Source organism: Perissodus microlepis, chromosome 23, assembly GCF_051167445.1.
Source record: "Perissodus microlepis isolate ML-2025 ecotype Zambia chromosome 23, ASM5116744v1, whole genome shotgun sequence".
Lineage (NCBI taxonomy): Eukaryota > Metazoa > Chordata > Actinopteri > Cichliformes > Cichlidae > Perissodus > Perissodus microlepis.
In genome coordinates, this window is record NC_140482.1 from 35,356,048 (window position 1) to 35,383,527 (window position 27,480).

A 27,480-nucleotide genomic window follows, 5' to 3' on the forward strand; every position below is an offset into this window, starting at 1 on the left:
TAATTATTCTCCTCAGCCTTGAGTATGAAATTGAGTTCTTTGCAAGCCCCTGAAAAACATGATTAAGGGCTGAGATGATTGGGTTCAGCGTGATGACAGCTTGTCAGGGAGAAACAACTCTGCTAAGTGAATTAGCTGTAATTATTTCTAATGGCTGAAATGAGCAGGCGGCTTTGTAAATAGACTTGGAGGAAATTTTTCTAAAATCTTCCATTTGTGTTATCATTTGCGCTTTCATTCAATCAAAATATCTCTCTACATTTGTATGCTATCAGTTATATTTTCTGAAGATAATGAGCGCAGATAATCAACTTTTTTTTTTTTTTTTTTGCATCATAATAGTCAGGTTCTGCTGGTGGAACCAAATTAAAAAGTGCCTGTATGAGACTTGGATATATTTAGATAGTGGTCCTTTGGTGCTTAAAACCCACTTCAAAGCATTAATATGCAGAATGTCTTTCCAGAGATCGAGTGACACAAAAAGGTAAGGTGAGACAAAATCTCACAGGAGGGAATGAGTGGTAAATGCTCTAAAAGACATTCAAAATGTGAAAAGGATGTCTATTTAACAGACTAGAAGTGTGTGCCAAATGCACTGGAGAAAATGGACGTGGACTGTGTTGCAACTCAGTAAACTCCATTTTATTAAGCAGTGATGTATGATCTTATTTCTTGGAAACGATGAAATGATTTGTGAAAGATCGCTATTGAGATGCAGATTCAACAGGGAAATGAATTTAAGGCTTGCAGGGACAACCTCGTTACTGTATCTCCATCATGATGGAGCATTACAATTTAAAAAATAGTGGGAGTGCATGCAGAAAAGAAAAAAAAATAGTAATTCGAGGATTTAAAAATACTGGTGTATTCTTCAGACGTGGATCAAGAATCTTCAGATGTGGGGTACATTCAAAGTCATGATCATTGCACAAATCCCCATAATTTGTTTTAATGAAATGTGAACTGTACACATTTTATTTCAAGGCTTCTTAAACTAAATATAAAAATATACATTCCAGAGTTAAAGCAGTTATCTGAGACGTCATTTTGAAATCCCAGATGATATTTTATGACCTTGAATGAAAACTAAATAGCTAGAAACCATTTGTCTTCTAAGACACATCTCACATCTCTTTCTAAAAACGAGCTTTTCGTTGAATTCGACATCAAATACTGAACGTGTGCTTGAAAAAAGTTCTTCATTTTTCTTCTGAAATTCACTTTGTCTTCTTGCCTTTTGGCCTTTTGGTCTTTAGTCCTGATTTGTTGGCCTCATCCTGTGAACCAAGAGGGGAGGATTAGAGAAAGAATGATTGTGTTACATTAGCACTCTATTTAATGGTGCCAGAGCTTTTTCCGTGCTTAATATCTGAGTGCTTCTTTACAGCTCATGATAAACTCTTTTGCCTAAAACTCCCGCTGTGTTTGCAAATGTGCAAATTGCAATGTACTGATTGACATGCACCATGCTGTTTTAATGTATTCCTGTAATTGCATCAAACAAAACATTGCCATCCTAAGTACTTTTAGGAAACATCCTCTGCTAATTATTAGTCTGGCAATCCAGACTGCCAACTTGTAGAGAACTCTGAAACCTCTGTTACATAGTACAGGGTGAACAAATGTTCACTGAGTCTGTCTTGATGCATCAATTTTGTCTGAGTTTGTTTTTCATATTGGCGCAGAGCTTTATACAGCAGGAAATTGCTTTGATACCATTTTTAATAAGTGACTCACATACTGCAAAGTAACCGGCAGTGACCTGTTCCTCCTCAGGTGTGAGACTGATTCAGCTCTTTTTTCCCCCTCTAAACTGTCGTCTCTTTTTCTCATAAATCAAATCCTATCCAGGTATTCAGAGACTTTATGCAATTTTGGATTTAGCTTTTGCAAAACTGATCTCACTCACCTTACCAAAAATGATTTTCTCCCATTCGATATTGTCTCATTGGTTGTTGGGTAAGTATGCTGACTTTTGTAAAGGCTGTACACTGTTAAAAGGAGCCCTGGGACACTGATTTCAGGGACTGACTGTTTCCTCCTCAAAGAATAAAAAGTTCCAGATTTCCACCAACATATCTTCATAGACGAAATTAAATAAGTGTGCCTCAAGGGTTCAGGTCCTGTTTTTTAAATTTATTTTTTATATACACATCAACCCATCATTAAAGCTTGACTCAGGAAATTCTTAACAGTTATCAGTTAAAGGGACGTTATGAGGCTGTAGCTGAGAAGACACGGCACAGAAAATAACCGGCTACTCTGAGGTTAATGTGACATTTTTTTAAATTCATCATGTCTTTGAGATGAATCTGACTTAAACAATCCATCCTACCGCCAAGGGGACATTTGTGAAATTTCTCCATATTTAGTGAAATATAGTGCTGTGCAAAAATTTTTACATTACATTTTGCTAGGAAAATGCAAAATGGGTACAGTGATTTAAACATGTACAAAATTTGTTGCCACTGATGTTCAGTCAAGTTCTTATAATTTGGTGAACCTCAGCTTTTTCTTCCTGTTTCCTAAGAATAATTTCTTGTCAGCCACCCTGTCGATGATGAGACTTCAGCAAAGCATCTCTCAGGCCCTGTGTCAAGTCTTTGCTGAATTTCTTCCTATTTCGTAATGGCTTTCAGATACTGCTCATCTGATTTAAAAAAATAAAAATAAAAAATCTTTTTTTAGGCCTGCCACTTTTATCCTTCAGTTTTCTTCAATTTTCTGAGGACACACAGCACACCATGCCAAGTGATTTCCAAAGAATTATCAGGCTAACAGCTCTTTAGGAATCATCTTTGTTAATTATGGCATTTGTTTTTATAGATTCAGTTAAAGAAACTGGAAAAATATGTGGTTTTGTGAATGATCAAACGCCTTTGATGCTTGTTCCCTCCCGGGGCAGATGGCGGGTCGACTGGACCAGCGCAGACATGCTGGAGGACCGGATGCGCTGTCTACACCAGCTTTCGCTTACCTGTACCCACCCCTGTTGCCTGTCTTGTGTTTCTATGGTGTATTGACAGTCATGTGCTTTTTGTGCTGGGGTATTCTTTCTGTTCTCAAACTGTTCTCCCATTAGGTGCTCAGTCTGAGTGGAGTTTTTTTTTCTCCTCCTCTCACCTCATGTTATGTATTTTTGTTGTTTTTTCCTATCAGCCTACCTCTCTGACATGCCTTCCTACTGTGATGTTTGTGTAAAGTTTGGTCAGAAGGTTTCTTTGTAAGTGCGCATGCGCCATTAGCGTGCTCCCTGCTGTAACCTATAATTTCCTTCGGGATTAATAAAGTATTCTGATTCTGATTGAATAATACTCATGCACAGTGAAAAATAAGAATGTCATATATGAGCTCATGAGGTAATCACAAATACACCTCAGTACGAGATATTGAAGAGGCTACAATGTTAAACTCAAGCTGATATTCTTTTTTTAATTCAATTTAAACAGAGCCAATTTTAAAAACAAGGATGAAACCTCCTTAAATGCATTCATGTCCCTCCCTTATATAGATCAGGGATCCTCAAAGCTTTGGTAACTGAGTGTCAAGTTGGTGCTGCCTAATAGATACATTATTGGGTTTAATGTATCTGTTTAGCAGCACAGTACAACCTGAACAGAGATCATTATAATGACCTGGTGCTTGAGTTTCAGAGGGCACAGTTTGAAAGCAGCAGTGTATTACTAGTGTTAAAAAATGTATGGTATGACATTACTTTCATGTTTCAAAGTGCAAGTGTTAATTTTAATTATATTTGCAATTTGTCCATTAAAATTGTGGAGGTTTATGTTGATAAAAGTCATTTTTATTGTTTTTTTAACCGTAAGTAAGATGACTTGTATTTCGTCACACCAGCCAAATCTGGAAATATTAAAAAAGCTTAGTATGTATGGACGAATGTCTACAATGCTCCACTCCTGTGTCTTACTATAGAAATGGTTGAATGAAGTACAGTACAAAGCGGTATAGTTTTCATGAATTCTGGCACTGGCCTGTGGGAGGACCCTTGTTCTAGATTTTTATTAGGTTTGAATGACTTAAGTTATTTGAATGTCATAAAAATAGTTTTGAGACATACTTCACATGTTCTAAAAATAAAGTGTTTGTTTTCAATCCAATCTAATCATCTTAAATTCTTATGTAAATTTTTAGTAGACTTCATGAAATGGAGTGATTCTGCAGAGGTGTTAAGTTCTCCTTCCACAGGCAGCAAATTCTAATAAGTTGTCACAGAGTCTGGCTTTTACATCCAGTGGGAACTGGGACTTTGCAGTCAGGAAGGGAATAAAATAAAGTGCTGATTTTTACAGTGAGTTGATGGGGTTTGGAAGAACGACAAACTTTTAAAAATGTAGGTTTGCAGTACCTTTAATCTATCTGTTGCAGCCACTCAAAGGTCAATCATGTATCAATGGAATAACTTTGGAGAACACAAAGGCGACTTCAAAGCAGACTGGACCTAACTTCAGGCCGGTGAAAGCGTGTTTGATCTCCAGAACATGTTGCAACCAGACACTTTGTAATAAACTGATGTCTCACTGTAACTATACTGTGTAACAGTACAACCCCAGCATTCTGACTCTGCTTTGGATGCCAGAAAGGCAAAACCTCGCCTGCAGTCAATCTCTTTGTTTCCAGATAATTGGAGGAACACTGGGTGGTAAGTCAATTAAACTACAAGAAACCAGGTAGTCTCCTGCATCAGAAAACTGGCAGCAAAGTCAAATTTGACTGATGATGTGTCAGCAGAAGATGACAGAGCAATGTGTAAAAGGCTCAGAGTGTGTCTCACCGTAGAGGCAGTGTATCCCTCCTCCACCAGGATGTTACGAGCACAGTTGTTGATGTGTTTGAAGCGATCGGGACCTAACAAAATGCCCCCGAACCACCTAGACACGACCACCATGACATTACGCACGTCCAGGATCTGTTGTGAGAAATAAACGTGTAAAATGAGCTGGCTGAGAGCTTTGATAGCTATTTTCAAACTGCATCAGATATATTTTACACTATATTTGATTTATAATAAACAGATGAATCTTCATGAAATGCATCTGACTAAGCTTCCAGTCTAAAGCCAATAACCTATAAATCTAAAATGTATGTATTTGTGGTGTAATTTCTTAGAGTTAGACAGAGATTTATTTTACGTTCAATTTCGTGTGTTCAATATGTGGTTTAAGGACGCAGTTAACTTACATTAGGACAGAAACAGAAGGGCTTGATGTTCAATTAATTCATTAAATCACATAATTGAAATATTCTATTCAAATACAAATGAAATAAAAACCACAATAAAACTAAATATCATCTCAAAAAACTGAAATAATACAGTTTCCTAAGCAATAAAATATCATAACAATAGAAATGTTTAAAAGACCATTCAGAAAAAGTACAATAAATCAACTGTCTACATCTACATGAATGGCATTGCACCCTGCAATGAACATATGGATAATTATCACCCTGCTGTGCTGGAACGCTCAACTATAAAAAGCATTTTGGCACCTTTTACATGATTGCTTTGATTTTCCTGTCAAAAACTGTCAAGTCCAGCTGCAGCAGGTAGCTTTTTGCAGCGCTACCTGCCTTGAACCAGTACCAAACTGCAGACATGAATTTGGCAAATGTGTGAAGTACTTGGCAGCCAACGAGTGCATTGTTCCCCTCGGGATTTGCCATAAACTAAAACCCCATAAAAAAAGAGTGAATATTAGCCTTATTCGGTAAGTTCAATATTTAATTGTTCTCTCTCTACCAGTCTAATAACAGTTTTATGTTTACAGTTTGTTTACAGTTTGTCATCTTGGTACCTCCAGATGGAAAAAGGAAAAAAAAAAATGCTACTGCAGCTTTACAGGAGCAGCCAGAAACGTCAAAGGTGCACTCTCATATCTCTAAAGTTTGTTTGCAAATAAGATGTGTGTCATGTATTGATATATGGCTATGTCTTAATGTGATGACTTTTGAACCGGATGTGTGCAATATAACAAATGTATAAATATATAAAAAAGGAAAAGCCTTAAGATTGTTTTTCTTTTTAATTGAGACTGTTTCCCCATGTTCCTCTTCAAGTTCTGCAACTCTTAAGTTCTGAGCGCACAAAGATTAAATTGAGATTAATGAAATTCCCAGTAAATGGCAAAAGGCATATTTCCCAAAACACCAGACTGTGGTCTTAAAATGAAGTGGAGAACTTTACTTTGCACTGCCACACACACAAAAAGCAATCTGTCATTTGAAGGGAGTCATCCACATCTGACTGCCAGCTCTATCAATAAGATCCCACTTTTGTTCATCGCCACACACTTCCACATTCACTGTGAGCGTGCACACATCTAAATGAGGAAATGGGAAGAAAGCCTTATGAAGAGGAATGAGATTAGAGGAAAATAGATTTGGGAAAAGCTCTTCATGTAAATTGCTCACTATGCTGAGAGTGTTGCAAGTAGAAGATTAATCACTGTGTTGCTCAGAAAGATGGAGGACAGCAGATCCAGTTACAGGTCAGACAGCTACAGGAATTTACCTGATTTCTTAAATCTGCTCTCATGCCCGCGAGTTAGAAAAGAAATCTATAAAATGAGGAGGCTGATAGCTTGAATCTGGTTTTAGGATTAAAAGCACTGATTTTCCTTTATCATTCTCCCAATTTACTATTAGGAATATTAGAAGCAGTGGGTGGCATCCATGCAGCACCTGGAGACTAACCTCTGATGTGAGCCAGTCGTTGGTCAAGGACACAGTGACAGCAAAATTAGCCTAGCGTTGTTTGGATGAAAGAAACTGAAGAGGAGCTGTAAAGCTGCCCCTGCGCTCGGCCAAGGCTCTAACTCAGAACCATGTCGCTGTAAGTCAACAGTGCACGATACCTTAAATGTACCAAATGTATAAATAAGTTAGTTTTAAAAGGTCAAAATTAATAAAAACTGTGACATATTGTCGCTGATATGGAAGTTAATTTGGTGATCTTGTTAGCAAACATTAGCAATTTGGAGTCATGTGTCGGTTTTTCTTTAACACTGTTTTTCATTTCTACCATCTTAACCTGCTAAATGTTGCCTAATCATCCGAGGATCAGCAGCCAGTTGCTCAGTGTGTCTGCTACCATTTAATGCTGAGAAGGGAGAAGGGACCAATCTGTTTTTAGCTCATGCATGTAAAAGACCCCAAGGAGAGCACGAGTACAAACGACAATAGTGAGCCTAAAGTTGCTAAATTGCTCCACTGAGCAATGATAAGAATTACAGAGCTGCTAATTTTTCCAATGTGCATAAAAAACAAGTTCCTGTATTCTGGTATTTCTATGCAGTGAAGCAACCATTTTCCCTAACTGAAGAATGATCTTTCTTTCCACTCTAAAAAAATATTTCCTCTGCAGCTTAGCTTTTACTTGCACCTCGTAATATCTAGCATCATAGTTAATGGATTGGTTCTTACCTAGTGCTTTTCTACTATGTGAGCACACAAAGCACTTTGCACAGCAAGTCTCATTCACCCCCATTCATACATCACTTTGTATCAGATCAGCCTCCAGAGCCACATAGCACTTCTTTCCTCCCTTGTAAAATTGGATCTGTCACTATGAAGCACTCTTGTATCACTCACATTATTCTCTTGCTTATTTTCAATATAAATATATAGATTATTATATTGATTATAGCTACACTCTGTTGGTGTCGAGAAAGCTTTAGAATAGAAGAAATAAAGCTTAATGCGCTTCCTTGATAGCAAATACAGAACATATAATAACACAGATGCAGGTAAATTAGATTTTCTTTGAATTCTTTCAGCATTTAAAAGATAATTTAAAGCAAAGACTGGCTGAGCAAGTTTTTAAAGCGAACATATGAGCGCTTGATTCATCTGAATTCAGTGTAGCAGATCTCAGTTTCTGACATATCCACACCAATAATCCAATGCACCATTTCACAGTGATTTATCTCTCTAACAGGGCCACACTGGCAGCGGCGACTGCTGTCATCCTATGAATGAAAATGAACTTTGACACGAGTCATGGATTTCATCTGGAAAAGCTCTGACACGACGCAGCACCTAGGAGTAATGAGTAATGACACAACTACTACAAGTCACTGCTGAGCTTTGTGTTATAGGAAACTTTTTGTTTGGTCACAAACCTTTTACTGGCTTTCATTCAACGTTACAGGGAAACAAAAACTGTGTGGACAATAACACATTTTAGTGTTATGTGGGTGTGTGTGTGTGTGTGAATCATAGGGCCATCTGACAGTAAAACCCAGTGACAAGGGCTTCTTTGATATTTGAAATAAAAGGATTAATGACTGTGTGAAATTATTATAGTGGGACCATAGCTCCCAGTGGAGGAAACCTAAACACTATTTAAACATTAGAAGCGTGGTTTATACTACTGCAGTCACATCCCCACACAAAACAATCTCAGTTCTGTTTTTCTCAGCAAGTACACTTCTCTGAATCGATGTTCGGCTCTGCCTTAGAGACTGGCAGCTTCAGTATTTCCACATCACATCATCTCAGTGTCTCAAAATCAACCCTGACAGGCTCAAAGAAATTCATTAGATAGCCTGTCTAATTTAAAAGAGACGCAGTTTTGACGCTCTGTTATGGACATTAGTCTGAATTTTATGAACGTCCTGAATTGATTTTCACTGGAGTTTTGAATACATAATCTTAAAGCTTTATGTGACACCGTCAGTAGATTACTTACTTAATCTATTAGAAGGGTTGCTTTTCACAAAACTGAATTAATACTTCTTCCTCCCTATACAGTTGGCTGTGGTTTAAGGCCATAACTGGAAGGTCAGTGGTTCGATCCTGGGCTCCTCCATTCTGAATGTCAGTGTCCTGAATGCCAATGCCCTTGATACATTACTGTTTGTGTGTGTATGTGATAGGAATACAGATTATACTTATATTAAACGCTCACAGTATAAGGCACTTTGAGTGGTAGGACTGAAAAGGTGTTAGAAAAAGTGCTATTAAAAGTATAAATGAAGTCATTTCAATAAAAAATGGCAGGTGTGCTATAAGAAACTGCAACAGAATTTAAAATAAGGCCTAGCATTCAGTGTATAAACATTTTTATACCAACAAGAGAGACTAGCATGCTCAATAAGCTGTGACATTTCTATAATCCTTATTGTCCATTAAGCTGAAAGGCATTAAAAAAAACATTATCATTAAAATTAGGAGCATCCTGTTTCAGAATGATGCTGAAAATTGTTACTTTGAGGATTCACGGCTATGATATATATGTCAGTATGTCCTAAAAGCTCTCTGACAAAGTACAAACAGTACTGTTTATGATGCTAACCTCCATTATACCTCAAAATGCCTTATAATATGAAAATAAAGCTCTCTGCTTTCAGGAGTGCCGGCTTACTTGCTGTTGTGAGAAGCAGAAATAGATGTAGAACCTTCATTCATTAGGCTAATTTCACAGTTTAGGTTAAAGTCAAATATCCTGCGATGTTCCCAGTCTGCTAAGGAATCTACCATAATGCACTGACCAACTCGTTTACACATGCATTCACTGTTGATGGCTCTACTGCATGTCATTAACTAATCTCTCTGATGTGTGTTTTTTTTTCTGTTTGTTGATCACGGTCTCTCTGTGCTCCTCTTTGTTCTCTTCTCTTTCTCTCACCACCCAACTGGTCACTGCAGATGCCTTACCCACCTTCTGCCAGAGATGTCTGCCTGTTTAAAAGGAGTATTTTTTTCTCCACACCAATTTAAAGTGCCACTCGTACTGGATCGCTGGATCCGTCAGCTTCTCCTAGCAAGGTTGTAGCATTGTCTACCTTACAATATAAGGTGTGTCGTGAAAATTAAGATTATGTTTTGGCACTATATAAATAAATCATAAAATACATTAAAATACCCTCAAACCACTTAATGACATCAAATCTGTCTTTATATTCAGAACACCTCACCCAAAAATGCCCCCATTGTTTACTGATACAGAGGATATAGGCTACAATACCAGGACCTTGGAACTGGAGAAGCCAAATGTAACTCGGCCGTGTTTTTTATTTATATTATTCGCACTTATGCCTTTCCCGCTGTGACATGTTATAATTTTCAACAAAAAGGCCTAATCTGCTTTGGTGGTGTGACATAAACTGTCAAAACTGTCACAACAGCTACCCTCATTAAGAGTAACTTATTTTGAATGCCAGTAAATACGAAAAAAGTGTCAAGTTTCCAATTCATGCTGCAAAATATGATATTAATAAGTGGTGGTTATCACCACTAACATACTATATGTCTACAAGTGCGTGCATTACATTTGAAAAACATTTAGGTTGATATTGTGGGAGTGTGCCTTACTGATAACAATCTTAACTGCAAAATCACAGCAGTTTCCATATTAAACTGTAAGTGGTAGCATGTAATTTTGACTGCTTGAATCATTAATGCCCATCAAGGGACTGGTGTTGGGTATTAGCTTCAGCTATATGCAAGGCTATGTAAATCGGACACAACTGTCAGTGTCCTTTAGAAATAAACTAAATTATGCATACTGTGAAAATAAACAGGGCAGCACAGACTCCAATTAAGCAATGCAAAAGCCAAAGGAAAGCTCAAGGCAGCCAGCACATTTAACAATGTGGCTGCCATTACTGGGCGGACGCTTTTGTGCATTCAGCTTTGGCTAACTGACGAGTTCTTTGGGGATTTTTACCTTTTTAACAAACATAACATGCAGTTTTGGTATGAAGCTGAAAGAGTTATCTGTTGGACCAAAGCCAGTATTTTTTAAATGAAATGATAACCTGCAGTAAATGGAGCAATCTCCCCCCCGCGGCTGTCTCGCCGTCATCTTCACAGTCCTGCAGGAAACTGTGCTTGTCCTCGCAGTAAATCCTACAACAGACAACAGATTCGATTGAACTGACAAGTCATGCTACATCTTTTAAGTTGGACCCTCACTTGCCATCCAAAAGCTTGAATTTTATTCTTTTCCCATTGAAGCTGTTTGGGTAATTGCCTTTTTGAATCAGCCAACCTTTCATAAGCTGCCATTCAATTCTCAGAGAAAAATTAGCTTGATACAATTTTAAATTCAGTGATTGCAAGACGTGCAGGCCTTGAAATATCAAAGCAGGTCCACGCTGTGGTACTCCGTCGTGACATTTTAGTTCAGATCAGTTTCAGCTGGTTTCCAGAATAGATTTTCCTGTTTCACTTTAGTTTTTATTGTTTGAAAATGTTTGATTTTAGTATAGTATTATCGTACGGATGCTACGTGTGAGGAGAATCAGTGAAGATATTACAATAAACACACAGAAGGATTTGAAAGCAGCTGGCTCACAGTCATGTAGATATCTCAGTCTTAATGAACACATTCATCGATCATTAATCAGGCAAGTTGTAGTAAAATTTTGCTACCCAGCTAACAAATATTTAAACTAAGGCTTTTCTAAGTTCACAAAGTCATTTCATTTAGTTTTTTTGATTTAGTTCTATTTGTCTGTCTCATCATGAGCTCATCATAAGCTTGTTGCTGAATTTCCCAACATTTTTGTGGTCTTCCTCTATTTAGAAAATTCTTATTCACTATTTTTCTTGTACAGATCTCTGAAGGTGCTTTACTGTTACAATTGCTTTCTTTTACGCCTCTTATAGGATTCCATATTGTGCTCCTGCTGTGATCCACTGCTAAGAAAAGCAGCAGTTTTTCAAACTGTGGAATATAAAACTCACAGGGCAGTAGAAATGCTTTCTCTATAATGTCACTTCTAAGGTTCAGAGAAATTCATGTTCAAGGCACGGTTTACATCACATCATCATTCTTTACATTTAGAGAAGGACAAGTCTACAAATCACACTCCCAATCTTATCTGATCTACTGGAACACTTGAGACTTTGCAGTCTTTAGCACAGTGGTTCATTATTTTTCCAACCCACACTCAAACAGTAACTGCTTGTCTGTTACTACTTTAGTGTGAATGTGTTTGTCTATAATTACAACTTAGATGAAGAGCAAACCACACATTTTGAATAATCAGTGTAGAAATCCAAGCATTACAAAGGGTTTATACATTTTTTTAGCAACTATATAAGCGATATGTGACATTACTAACCTGTATGCATAAATATTATGAGTGGCACTGGCAATCTTCTTGTTTTCGTACAGCTTCTCCAGGACCATTTTAACCTGTAACAAATAATGTGGGGAGTAATGAAATGTCACTCTCAGATGCATTTACACTGACTTTACTGCTGAAGCAAGGCATCTCCTTTTCAGCACTGTGTTAGCTGCAACCTGCTTTCATGCTAAAATCCTGATTGAAGGCATACTAAAACAGCAGTGATGTCCAAAAGAAGGTCAGACTAAAAATGATGCTGTATTTGTGCAGATGACAACTTGTCAAGTCAACATGCTGTCTAACAGTGCTGACTAATGCACAAAGCAGCATTACTCAACTGTTTATGAGGCTAAATCACCTCATGTATTAATTAAACAGACACTGAAAGGCTTGACTGAGGCTTGACTATAGTGTGACAAAAAATTGGCTTTAAATTCATGCCTCCCCTGCCTGTTCCATTTTTGTAGTGCTGTCACCATCGTGTCACCTTCGAGTTAGTTACCATATTTAGCCAGTTGTCTTCTGTGCTGGCAAAGGCTACAGCAACACTTCAGAAGTTACTCTAAAACAGTTAACACGCTGTATGTAACAGACAGACGTAGCTTTCAGCTCTGAAAGATGACGGCATTGTGCCTTAAACCTGCACTCCCTTTAATGACCAGAAGGGGGCGAAGGGGGTCATTGCTTAAATTACCCATTTAATCAAAGGAGCTTGCAAAGAAAAGCATCTGGACTTCTTTAAGTTGCTTGAAGACGTTTCACCTCTCATCCAAGAAGCTTCTCAGATGAGAGGTGAAACGTCTTCAAGCAACTTAAAGAAGTCCAGACGCTTTTCTTTCCAAGCTCCTTTGACTACGAAGACCTGGATGACTGAGAACCTTCACAGATATACCCATTTAATCGATGACCTCTGTAAATGCTGTCGGAATGAGTTAATCGCTAGTCTCAAGTCTTCTTAAATACAACATTTTAGACATCATGGTCCGCATTAGTCTAAAAATTTCAGATAAAGCAGGGTGTGCTTTAAGGCAGGGCTACCTTAAAAGTTACAAGCTGCCACCATATGAGTGTACAGTGTCCCTCAGTTACCCAGTCAAATCCACCGTCACTGGTCACATCCATTTCCATAACACCAAAATGCAAAGGGTGAAAGCAGCACAACAGGTTCACCAACGGGTGACTTCATTATGGATACTGTGGGTTGATTACTGATATATTCATATATATATATTTATACAGGTCAAATGACCCTAGAGGACACAACTGCAGATAATCACAGTACACAGAAACAGTAAATAAGTTCAGATTAGATTTGTGCAATAGTTACTGCAGACTGGAAACTCTGTTGACTCTGGGACTTCATTGGCTCTAGCACTTTATATTGTGTGCAAGTGGTTTTATGGAGTCCTCAATGTTTTTTAATATCATATTTTCTCATATGCACCAACCGGGAGTCTCACTCCTTAATGCAATGACAATGAAAGCCTTTTTATCTTATGCCATTTAGTACTGACCAATTTAGAAGAACAAAAAAATAGGCTATACTGAAGTTGAAAAAAACTAATTACGTGCCCAATTTGTTTTTCTTTATATCTATAAATGAAATCAGTCACTTCCAGATCAGTATATAAAATTATGGAAATGATGTCCAGCTCTTCGTCTATTTGGTTTATGTCCTCTAAAGAGGACAGCTGTCTGCGTAAATATTTTTATACAAATGACAATTCACAGCAGGTGGAAGCTTTTAAGATAAGCTGGTATGTTACCAGAGACTCAGAGAGTGAGATTAGCATGCAGGAAGGAACCAGATGATGTTTCAGATATAAATTATCTTCCACTCATCAAGTATTTCTGTTGAATTTTGTATGAATTGTTGATTGCAGAGAGGATTCATCATTCATGAAAAAAACGAGGCACAAAATTCAAACTGTACACTGTTGGAGCTCCATCTTTTTATGCATATCATTTTTTATTATGCTCATTTCCATGCTGTACCTGTCTGGGAGTCACCACAGGCGCCAAATGGGGCTGGAAGGTACTGCGTCGGTCTGTGATCGGGTTTCCATGTTTAATTGGAGGCAACTCCTCATCTACAAGATAAAATATTATCCGTAATAAGACAGAGACTGATTTTGTCAGAAATGATGCCATCGTAGACTAAAATGTGCTTTTACCATTTGCCTGTTCCAGGAAGAGGTGCACATTTTCTGTATTCAGTCTGAGACTGCTGAGATCTGGAATGTCTTCATCATCATCGACATCCTTCTCAGCCGTCATGTTCACTTTTTCTGGTTCTTCCACTGAAGGAGGTAATATAATAAATGTTATGTCATATTAATAAGAAAGTTGTTTTTTTATATCCCTGATGCCTGTAAAGGTCTTCACCGAGCTGTCTGTAGTCTCAGGGTGCCTGGCACTGAAATGACACCTACTGAGCAAATCATCGCCAAATTACCATTACATAACCTTAACATTGGTATGTGAATGCATGATAATGCTAATATAATCTTCAACCAGAATACTGTAAACGTGACTGAGTAAAGTGCCATCGATAAAACAGGAAGGATGTGACTGCAAATTAATTACAACACATCTGACAACATCTAATAAACAAGCCAATGTCGAGAGATCAAACACCAAAAGCCGATCTAAAGGTGCTGACATTAGAACCCTGTTGTTATGGAAACAAAGGTGTGCCATGTGTGAGGACAGCCTTCATCAGCTGATAATCTATGCACATATAGATCATGTCTTATACGCGGTCTTTCAACACAATCATAAATAAATGTGCCAAAATTAAATGCATGCATGACCTTCCCTCAGCTTTTGATCATAGCAAGCTGATATCATAGCAGTTAATAAAATCTGCTCTTTGAAAAGTCTGCTAGCATTAATATTTAAGTATCCTTCAACAAAAGTTGGGATTTTAGAGAATAAGCTTTGTTACCTGTCTATATTTTTGTAATTGTAAACAAATCCCATGAAAATATCAAACCAGCGATGCATTAATAACAACCATGGTGAGCCAGATGGGTTGTTAAGCAAAATCAATTGGAAAGCCTTTGGAAAAGGGCATGCTCTTTTTAAAAATACTAGGAAAGATGTTTCTGTTCTTCCCCACCAATCTGATCAATAAACCATAAGATGTATCTATAAGAAGCATGTAGCTTTTAGGCCTGAAACATGTACAAATGTACAAGTGCTTGAAACTTGTATTTATTATAAATGAGCTGTATGACGCATCACCTCTAATTGCAAAAAGAAGAAGTCAGGCAGCACAATAAAGCCCTCTTGGTCAGTTTTTCATAGATTCATTTGCCCGTTGCATCTGAATTTCAAACACCAAGGTGTTGGTGGCCAAAGCTGTCGTCCCAAGGTACAGTGGCCATGTCTTTCTTTTATATACAGGGAGTGCAGAATTATTAGGCAAGTTGTATTTTTGAGGAATAATTTTATTATTGAACAACAACCATGTTCTCAATGAACCCAAAAAACTCATTAATAGCAAAGCTGAATGTTTTTGGAAGTAGTTTTTAGTTTGTTTTTAGTTTTAGCTATTTTAGGGGGATATCTGTGTGTGCAGGTGACTATTACTGTGCATAATTATTAGGCAACTTAACAAAAAACAAATATATACCCATTTCAATTATTTATTTTTACCAGTGTAACCAATATAACATCTCCACATTCACAAATATACATTTCTGACATTCAAAAACAAAACAAAAACAAATCAGCGACCAATATAGCCACCTATCTTTGCAAGGACACTCAAAAGCCTGCCATCCATGGATTCTGTCAGTGTTTTGATCTGTTCACCATCAACATTGCGTGCAGCAGCAACCACAGCCTCCCAGACACTGTTCAGAGAGGTGTACTGTTTTCCCTCCTTGTAAATCTCACATTTGATGATGGACCACAGGTTCTCAATGGGGTCCAGATCAGGTGAACAAGGAGGCCATGTCATTAGTTTTTCTTCTTTTATACCCTTTCTTGCCAGCCACGCTGTGGAGTACTTGGACACGTGTGATGGAGCATTGTCCTGCATGAAAATCATGTTTTTCTTGAAGGATGCAGACTTCTTCCTGTACCACTGCTTGAAGAAGGTGTCTTCCAGAAACTGGCAGTAGGACTGGGAGTTGAGCTTGACTCCATCCTCAACCCGAAAAGGCCCCACAAGCTCATCTTTGATGATACCAGCCCAAACCAGTACTCCACCTCCACCTTGCTGGCGTCTGAGTCGGACTGGAGCTCTCTGCCCTTTACCAATCCAGCCACGGGCCCATCCATCTGGCCCATCAAGACTCACTCTCATTTCATCAGTCCATAAAACCTTAGAGAAATCAGTCTTGAGATATTTCTTGGCCCAGTCTTGACGTTTCAGCTTGTGTGTCTTGTTCAGTGGTGGTCGTCTTTCAGCCTTTCTTACCTTGGCCATGTCTCTGAGTATTGCACACCTTGTGCTTTTGGGCACTCCAGTGATGTTGCAGCTCTGAAATATGGCCAAACTGGTGGCAAGTGGCATCTTGGCAGCTGCACGCTTGACTTTTCTCAGTTCATGGGCAGTTATTTTGCGCCTTGGTTTTTCCACACGCTTCTTGCGACCCTGTTGACTATTTTGAATGAAACGCTTGATTGTTCGATGATCACGCTTCAGAAGCTTTGCAATTTTGAGATTGCTGCATCCCTCTGCAAGATATCTCACTATTTTTGACTTTTCTGAGCCTGTCAAGTCCTTCTTTTGACCCATTTTGCCAAAGGAAAGGACGTTGCCTAATAATTATGCACACCTGATATAGGGTGTTGATGTCATTAGACCACACCCCTTCTCATTACAGAGATGCACATCACCTAATATGCTTAATTGGTAGTAGGCTTTCGAGCCTATACAGCTTGGAGTAAGACAACATGCATGAAGAGGATGATGTGGACAAAATACTCATTTGCCTAATAATTCTGCACTCCCTGTACAGTCTATGCTTCAGACTCAGGTCATTCTCAAATGCACGACCGTGTCATCTAGTGTAAGTGCAGCTGAATTCTCTGAGCACCGTGCTTATGTTTTTCACACACTGTGAATTTTCCATTAGCGTGAGAGCACCTACATGTAAAAAAGCTGCAGTCTCAAGCTGCAAGCATTAGCAGTCAGTGCAGGTAACAATGTCGCTTATAGGTTCTTTATTCTTCAGCACACAGAACTGACAAAATAAAAACCATTAGGCAGATATTTATGTAGTTAGACCCGTTATCACTCTGTGATAATTAACTGTAAGCTGCACATCGAGATAAATATAGATTGTTGAATGGATAATAAACTGAACTAATTACTTAAAGCATTAAAATACATATGTCTATGGTACAAATCATCACAATTAATTATTTCTAAGCCTAACTAGCCTTAAGACTAAAATCATTACAAGCTTATAATTATACATTTAAATTAATTTCAAAATTTGACTTGAAAATGTTCCTCCTGTTATTGATATAATGACCTACATCTTCCTGCAGTTATCCATTTAAAGAGGTTAGTGGTAGTAAAGTAGCTGCTCTTGTTCATTTTCTTTTACCACTCAGCTGATGCTAAACTCAGCAATGCCAAATAAGTCTGACTGAATGAAGCATGTGGTCATACCGGAGCAGAAGTTCTCTACTTTGTTTTTTTCCATCCACTAATATTTATCTTGGAAGTTATTTTTAACTCTAAAAAAACAATAGAACTCTGTGTGTTGCACTATTTTCAGCTGTGGATTAGCACATTTTGTTTAGGTGTTCTTGAGTATTCTGTACGCATGAACTACTTAAAACAGACAGTGGAACATGTCACCAATTGCAATAGTGTGACTCACTCTAGTATTTGTAAGAGTATATCAGCTACAATTCATTTCCTTGGAGAAAATATGCAAATGCAAAATTGTCATAAAAAGCACGTACCTTTAAAGGGAACTAAAAAAAACAACCTTGTCAACAACAGGGGTCTGTGGCACAGAGGATTTGCTGCAGCAGGCTTGGCATACACAATACTTTTTAGTAGAATTAATCCATCGTTGTTTGTGTGTGTGTGTGTGTGTGTGTGTGTGTGTGTGTGTGTGTGTGTGTGTGTGTGTGTGTGTGTGTGTGTGTGTGTCTTTTCCTAATAGGATTTGATAAGAAGGCAAATACAGACTTTAATATGTGCGTTTGTGTGTGTAGTAGAAGTATATTTTTCAGGGAAATAAAAGCTAACAAATCTTAGGGGACCAGAATAAAGAGAAGAAATGGAAAAGTTGAGCTGCTCATGGATCTAGCATGTTTTACGCTAATAAAGGTTCACAATATTTACTCTATGCCTGCACACAGCACAAACAGGACAGAACCACACACACAAAATTACAAATCATTAAAATGTTCTATATTTAGAAGAATAAATTCTGTTTTTCTACCTTTTTTCCTCCTGTGCGATCTAATGAATCCAAACTTCATCATCAGAAACAATATTCTGTCTGTACTTTTCATGCCTTTTCTCATGTTTACCCACTTTTCATTTCCTTTTCTGTGAAGTGTACATCTTCAGACTCATCATCCCCCTCTTCCTCTTGCGCACAATGTCTCTGTCTTTTGAATGAATGAGCTGTCAATCCCGCTCCTGAGCTGAAGTGCTGTGACCAGTTATACTTATTACCACATGAATTGCAGAAAGGGGAATTATGACACGCAACAATGGGGAGGACAGTTAATATTTTTCAAGCTTGTTACTCAAAAGAGACCGTCTGCCTCAATAATAGATGCTGCTCAGCGCTAGATAAGTGAGACAGACAAGAAAGCCCCCTTCTGAAAATCTGATTCGGTGTGACACTTGTAGAGAATCTTTAATTTGAGAACCTTTACGTCTTTTTACACTTCAAAAGACTCTGCCGGGGTAACCAAAGGTATTACACTGATATCGATCTCAATTCAGCGCAGTCACTCAGAGTCTTGAGGAGTTTTTAATGCCCCTACAGGCCTCTTCTGCTCATCTTATCACAGCTTTAGACCGCACTAGACAGTTGTCTTAGGAACGGAGGTGTGTTCTAACAGAAAAGAAGAAGCATCAAGTGGGTAAGTGGGTTGATCCAATAACTGACCTGCTGGTAATCAGTGGTCTAGATCCCGTCCAATGTGTGGATTATCGTGTAAACAAGTCCTTGGAAAGACTGAAACTGACATTTTTCTAAACCCACTGCCAAAAAGTTTGTCCAAAGAAAAGGTCAAATGAACTGCCTCATTGACTGTCACCCACTTGCTCTAAACCCCACTATAAATAAATGCTTTGAGAGACTCATCCTTGTTCGCATTAAGGCAGCCATCCCTGCTGACCTCGACTCACACCAGTTTGCATATCAAGAAAAATTATAAACATAAGATGCAGTCATCACAGCTCTCCACACAGCTCTTACACAGTTTGTGGGTTTTAACTCAGCTGTAAATATAGTTATCCCTCAGGTTCACAAACCTAAGCTTAGGCTGTTAGTAGTGCATGTGTTTACTGGACATCCTGAGCAAAGGAGCCCAGAATGTCAGGATGGATGATACTCTTATCCTGAACACTGGCACATCACAGGGGTGGGTTCTCAGCCCCCTCTTCTACTCGCTGTTCACTCCTGATTGCTCTCCCATTGACACATAAAATTTGATGATGACACCACCATCTGATATATGACAGTGATGAAAAAGCCTGCAGGGAGGAGGTCAGGCATCTCACACACTGATATTATCCCAATAATCTGGACCTAAACACAAGAAAAAATAGCAGGGAAATCAAAGTGGACTTCTGAAACACACTGATCACTCTGCCCTTTGCCACACAAAGAAATAGAGAGGTTAGCAAGCTTTAAGTTCCTTTATGTTTGCATCTCGGCTGCCCTCACCGGGACCACAGACATCTCCCATCAGGTGGGGAAGGCCCAACAGAGGTTTTACTTCTTGGGGAAGTTAAAGCACGCTCACCTGACCTACTGTTGCACAGTGTGGTTCGTCAGCTGCATAGAAGAGAACAGAAAGGCTTTGCGACAGGTGGTGAGGGTGGCAGAATGTGTTATCGGTGCCACTCTTGACTCCAAAGAAAAGCCTGTTGTTTTATAATGTACCACACCCAAACCAGACTTCATCTGTTCTTCCCTCTGCTCTATGGGAAGAGATTCAGATCAATCAGGACCAAAATCAGCACCTTAAAAAAACTCTTTCTTATTCAGTAAGAATAGACTGTCCTCTAATATCTGGAAATTTAGTTTTAAGCATCTTACTCGCATCTCTTGCACCGTGCAGTGTTATTCTGTATGTACTACCTCACTGTGTTTATCTTTATTTCTATTTATTTTATGTTTATACTGCAGGCTGTTTGTCTTTTGTTGTGAAAGAGCTTTAGAGCCGCTGAGTGGTTTTTCATTGTTTTGTGAACAATGACAATAAAGATCTATTCTATTCTATTCTGTTCTAATTTATCAGTCGCAGCCACCACTTGACAGATTAATAACACAGTGAGCTACTTTCAGCTACTTTCACTTATTCATGTGGTGGCTCCACATGTTTGATTTGGCAGTTTGTACCCTTCCTGACATGACTTTTCCTGTGAATGTGTAAACCACTACACTATGTAGACAACTAGTCAATGAGATAACACAAAAAAGCCAAGAAAAAAAGAAGTACAGTTCTGTCAAGGATAGATACATGCAAGGATAAAATAAGAAATGTAAGCTTGAAATGTGATATTTCAAAGTCAATTTATCCAACATGTCTCACCAAAAATAACCTACGCAACCCATATGCTGTAAAAAAGCAATAAATGATACAGCTTGTTTGGGTGAAGCAGCCCAGGAGGGTCATTTAACTCTATAATCCAGCACATGGAGTGTCGTTTTTACACCTTTAACTTCATCAGTTTGTATATAGAGACTGTTAAGCCTCAGTCCTTTAATATGTATTCAGGAATCACGTGCAAGTTTACAGGAGACAGTGTATACACACAGACTGTAAATAAAAGATTGACATAGCTGCTGTAATGCCACCAGTGGGTAAGGCCCTAATTACACCGTCCTACAGACTGGCAGGTGACCCCTGTCAACCAAATATTGGCCCCTGTCAACCAAAGCAATGACAAGGAGGCTTCTGGGGCAGCACCCTCTCATTTCCAGCAATAACTTGCCAACCAGTTAGAGAATGCACATTGCTCTCTGTAGTTGCCAGCAGGTCAAGAGGCTTGTGTGACTGAGGCCTTAGTGGTTATTTTACTTTGTTGTATTTTGCTTGTTTGTTTTTTTCTAACATATGTGAACACAGTTTAATGATATGTTAGCACTGGTGAGTTATTAGCTGAAGCTAAAGCATTCTCAAACTTGGGTGTCAGCAGGGTGACAACAATCCGGTCGTTAAGTGATGACGAATCCTACTTCCGGGTCTAAAGTAGTCTGCGTTTAATATGGCTTTTGTGTTGTTAACATGTTTAATGTTTTGTATTTTCTTCTATTTAATCTCAAAAAGCTCCTAAAACAGTCAGTGATCACTGTTGACCTCCCTCGGCTTTTATTACCGCTAATCATTTATTTAAGCTCAGTTTATAAAAAACCTTAGGATGTAACTACAGCCCAGCCCATGCAAGCAGTATATGAACGACTAACCTCGTATTGTGGATGGGTTATCTCAGTTGTTCTCCTGGCTGAAGTTTGATTCTTTTACAGCATCCTGCCATGCGATTACATTTGTTCCTGACCACCGAGAGCACTCACGTTAACTTTTATCGAGTGGAAAAAAAGTTAGCTTGTTTATATTATGCTAACATAGCTGTGTCGCTAGCGGTCACGTAGCACATCATTATATACCAGCTAGCCAAACTTCAGTAACCCTACAAACGTCACTGCTGTTTAGTTTTCTGTCTTCATTTATGTTGGAAGTGATAACAGAGCTGTACGTTTTAATTTGTTTCCAAAACCCCGCAGTCAGGACATGCTATATTGTATTTAGATAGAAGCTAGCGAGCTAACTTCCTGCTAACTTCTAACTCCGTTAAATGTCATAAATTCCGTTTTCATGGATGCCTGGATGTTAAACTCAATTGTTACACCTGGTAGAGCAGAACGCTGATCATTTTATTAAAGATGAAAGACTTTAGACAGTTTTTCAACTCTCAGTAATGCCATAGTGATCGTTTGATTTATGGACCTGCAGCGGAGTTTAGGCCCAGACACGGCTAGTGACGTCAGACTTAACGACCGGATACCCCAGTGTTTTACAGCTAAGGGATACAAACTAAACCAAAACAACACACTCACAGAAAGACACTATAAACTGAACTGCTGACTCCTTAGTATCTTTTATTAAAACCATACAAGAACATGAAGAAACCCCTGTAACCTAAAGTGGCCACATCCTTAATTCTGCACAACTTAACATAGTTCCCATGGATGAATTATATAAAAACTAACCAAAGTGCATTCACTATCAAGGCGGAAATTATTTACTTTTTGTACCAGGGTGTAAATATAATTATTTTGAGAGTTTGAGACTAAAATGTCTACAGTTACAACTCTATGAATTCAACAAAGCACTTCTGGAGAGGTCAAGACTGAGGAGGTCTGTCAGGTGTTATTCCGAGTCATTAAAAATGGCCATAAAGTGTGACCTCAAGTGGGAATTTCCTTTTTTCACACCTCACCTGTTTCTGAGTTCTGGGACTTCTCAACGAGGAAATCTCTAACTTTTTCTACCCACAGATAGAGGATGCTCTCCCCTGCGTGCTCCCTATAAAAATGAAATATTTTTATGTGAGGGTGGGTCAAATAAGAGGCATGTAAACTACAGCGATATTAAATCATGGAAAACAATGACAATGAAAGCTTTTGATGTGGCTAATATCCCTCTACGGTATCTCTTCATGAAGTCAAAAATTATGAAAGGCACTCACACATAGATGTCTTCCAGGCTGTTTGCCAATTTGGCCCTCTCAGGGCCTCGCAACCACACTGCACTACAACAGCCGAGAACAAACACAGGGTTATTGAGTAGGAGTAGGAGTGGGCCGTTGAGTGGGATGCTGTTCTTTCAAATCATCAGATCTCTTCCATATTAAATTTGAAAGGCAAATCAGACTTACTTGATCTGGTATATGGGCGGAGCTGCGCTTGGATAATCAGGTGGGAGAATTATCTGATCAATAAAAGGGAAAAAAAATCAGAACAGCATTACAAACAAAAATGCATGATGGACACTTGTGACTAATATGCAATTTTCTGCACCTGCAAACACGCTGTCAGTTTTGGCTCCTCCAAGTCGGCGGATATTTTAATGCAAAATATCCTGGATGCTTCATCAATCACACACCATTCATCACCATAGATAGAAGACAAAGCCTCGACCTCTTCAATCTAAGAGAGAACGAAGAACAACAAAGCAATTAGATTAATCATATCAGACTCGGTGGTCATTCTTTGGACCATGGATGCACAGAAAGCTTCACTCACTTTATTTAATCCGTGTGTAACCGACATTTAATTTGATTCACAGAGGTACTTCAAAAAAGCATTAACTACCCCTTGAGTAGAGGCAGTAAAGTGTTTAAATACCTGGGGTCAACCTTCCAAAGCAACAGACAGTGCACAGGAGAGGTGAAGCACAGAGTGCAGGCAGGGTGGAGTGGGTGGAGATGAGTGTGGTCTTGGTACTGACAAAAAGACAGGAGGCTGTGTCAGACATGCTAGCTGAAGATGCCAAAATTAGAAATGAGTACATGAGCACCTCAGGTCAAACAGTTTGGAGACAAACTAAGAGAGGAAAGGCTGAGGTGGTTTTTGACATGTGCAGAGGAGGGATAGTGCATATACTGGACAAAAGATGCTGCACATGGAGCTGCCAGGCAGGAGAAAAGAGAAAGACCTCAGAGAAGGTTCAAGGATGTTGTGAATGAGGACATACAGAGAGTTGGCGTTACAGAAAATGATGATAGGGATAGGGTGAGATGGAAGGAGATGATCCGCTGTGGCGACCCCTAACGGAGAAGCCGAAGGAGGAGAAGTTTAAAGCATTTGTTTTTCGTTTTTGGAAATATCCTTACTCGCTTTGTCTCCAAGATGGTAAGATAGTAAGAGAAATGCCATGCTTGCATCTGTACATTATGTTTATTGAAAGATCTAGGAAACAGTTAATTTAACATAAAGGCTAAAATACAATACATAAAAAATAATAATAATAATGGATTGCATTTATATAGCGCTTTTCGGGGCCCTCAAAGCGCTTTACAATACCACTATTCACTCACTCTCACATTCATACACTGGTGGAGGCAAGCTACAGTTGTAGCCACAGCTGCCCTGGGGCAGACTGACAGAGGCGAGGCTGCCATATCGCACCGTCGGCCCCTCTGGCCAACACCAGTAGGCGGTAGGTGAAGTGTCTTGCCCAAGGACACAACGACTGACACTGTCCGAGCCGGGGCTCAAACCGGCAACCTTCCGATTACAAGACGAACACCCAACTCTTGAGCCATGAGCCACAAATACCCACCTAGTTTGCAGATATGAACTTTTTGCTAAAATGGGCTGAATGCTGCTGCTGACTTTCACTTTCACATAATCTTCACAGACTTTGTAGATAAATAAAAAACAGTCTATCTGCAACATGATGAAAGACTTTCAGCTATTTCTATAAAATGTTACATTTTATAATACTGGCACTTTATTTTCTTGTGCAAGCTTTGATAAGAGTGGAAATACTTCCACAAAAGCACTAACTCTGTTGTTAATGGGAAATGGCCGAACAAATACATCACACCCCTTTCACTTCCTGATAAAATTGCCCAAATAGCTCTTTCCCTACCTATCTGACTACCACTACTTCATTAATCACTGTGGTGGAACTTATCAAGTGAAAGAGGCAAAGATGAAGTGTATTTAATAAGAATATTCAAATTAATGTTTTTGTTTTTACACTCTTCTGGACTAACCTTGGAATAACCTTGGGACCTGGAGCAGCTCCTCAGCTTGGCCTCGGCCATAAATTAGCTGTTGCAGCTCTCATGCCACTCTGCGTACGTCAGTTTCTTTTTGACAGGCAAAGAAGACTTGAACATCAGAGGGGCAGAGCTGTATGTCTGAGATGATAATAGCAGGAGAATCCTTGCTCATACATTAATTTTTCCAAGGGGCAACATGGGAAATTGGGCTGTTGCGGAGGGCTGCACAAAAAAGCTGAACTCAGTTCACTTCAATGTTAATTTTTATCTCTTTATAAAATGCTACTGGTAAGAGTAAATATTAAAATTAGGCCCTAATTGTGTCCACTTGGGAAATTGAATTGGCCAGCCCCGCTGTAAACTGAGTCCTTAGAGCTGTTTTAAGAAGGCCTTTGTCTCACTGGGATTACTTGTACTTAGATTGATCTCAATAATAATACTTATTGGCCTTTCTTAATATGAGCAGCCATTATTGTAACAGTATCTACACTCAGCAGCCATTTAATTAGTTCCACCTTGCTAGTTTCAAGCCGGAACCCCGTTTGCTTTCATAACTCTGTTAAGTCTTTGGGAAACAGATTTAAACAAGGTGCTGGAAATATTCTTCAGAGATTTTAGTGTGTATTGACATGACAGTATCACGCAGTTCCACCTGCACATCCAACCAACTCTCCTGTTCCAGCACATCATAAAGGATGTGGATACTATTGGATGAGATGTGGTGACTCTGAAGGCTATTTGATTTTGTGACATTGTGATGTTCAAGAAACCAGTTTGAGATGATTTGTGAAATGGTGCGTTATCCTGCTGGAAGCAGCTGTTAGAAGATGGGTACACTGTGGTCATAAAGGGGTTATAACATTTAAATGATGCTCAATTGGCACTAAGGGGCTCAAAGTGTGCCTAGTAAATCTCACTTACACCATTATACCACCACCACCCTGAACTGTGATATATGGCAGGAGGGATCCAGGCTTTTATTCTGACCCCACCAGCCGAATGTTGCAGGGTTGGTGTGTTGCACATTTAGAGATGTTCTTCTGCATTACTCGGTTTTAATGAGCGGTTATTTGAGTTACATTCCTATCAGCTGTAAGCAGCTTGGCCATTCACCTCTGACCTCTGGCATCACAAGGGACGTTCACACAGAGAGAACAGGATATTTTCTCATTTTTAGACCATCTTCTGTAAACCCTAGCAGTGGTTGTGTGAGAAAATCCCAGCAGATCAGCAGTTACTGAACTGCTCAGAGCAGACCATCTGGCACCAACAACCTTGCCACATTCAAAGTCACTCAAATCACCTTTTTTCCCCATTTTGATGCTCAGGATGAAACTTTAGCAAGTCATCTTGACCATGTCTAAATACCTAATTAAATTAATTGCTGCCATGTGATTGGCTGATTAAATATTTGTGTTAAGTAGTCATTAAATAGGTGTATCTAATGAAATAAGACAAGTATCAATATGTCCCCTTTGAATATGTGAAGAAAAGCAATGGGACTCCAGCAAATCTGAGCTGTAAACTGAATGATAACACACACACACAAACAAAGACGTCGTAATGTATGTAGATGATTGTCTCAGAGAACAGTGTTATTGTGAGATTACAGTTATTGATCTCAAGACAGTATATGTCATTATTTTCTTTATGATTCCCAACTTAGATGCCAATGTTTACTTTCCCTAATATAAAGACAGTGGGTACACAACTGTATAGCAACAAAAAGTTCAATTATGTATGCCTGCGATGGTGTTCACTTTTTTCCCTTTTTTTCTGCTGTTTTGACACTTTGCGTTGATGTGTGGCCTCTGTGCACCCTGCTGCACCTGCTGCGCTTCAAACATCACTTCCAAAAGTGTTAATGAATCCAGACACCTTGGGAACAACCTTCAGTATATGTGTGTGTCTGTGTATGTATGTTTATTCAAGTTTTTTTATGTGCTGCTCATGTATATTCATTTTCATCTTAAATAACACAGCAAGGCTTGTTCAACCTGCCAGCTCTACATCTACCGCATTTGGCTTACGTGCTCTCACCAGGCCAGTTGAAAATATTACAACAAACAAGACATTTCGCACAAACTGACAGGATTGCCTAACTTTTTCTGAGGATTAAAAAAGGAAGTACTTTTTGCTTACTTGAGCCTGAAGATCCCCATCATCCCCCGGAGTTATGATATCCGCCATTTATTCTTCTCATGACTAAGTGTCACCTATATTAAATGTGTTGATTATTCAGTAAACTACGAAGCTCATAAGACACACGTACATGAGTTATATGTTGACGCCCAGCTCTGAGAAACTACTTCCTGGTCAAAGCAGATTGACTCATGTCTGCGTATTTTAACTTCCGGGTTTTGCATTGAAACCAGGACAACAATAAAATCGTAAGAAGAAAGAACATAAAAAACCGAGAGCTTCTCGGTT

General features: G+C 38.9%; 1 protein-coding gene across 1 annotated transcript; it reads right to left on the bottom strand.

The window, feature by feature from the left end:
* Positions 1-627: 627 nt before the first annotated feature.
* impact (impact RWD domain protein) lies at positions 628-27,369 on the bottom strand. The gene is made up of 11 exons (XM_084921108.1): positions 27,193-27,369; positions 23,339-23,467; positions 23,197-23,249; positions 23,008-23,070; positions 22,759-22,844; positions 14,270-14,395; positions 14,091-14,185; positions 12,090-12,163; positions 10,779-10,869; positions 4,793-4,927; positions 628-1,277 (listed from the first exon to the last, which is right to left on the bottom strand). Exons 1-11 carry the CDS (start codon positions 27,238-27,240, stop codon positions 1,218-1,220), a joined length of 960 nt encoding a protein of 319 aa, XP_084777234.1. The 5' UTR covers positions 27,241-27,369; the 3' UTR covers positions 628-1,217.
* Positions 27,370-27,480: the final 111 nt, after the last annotated feature.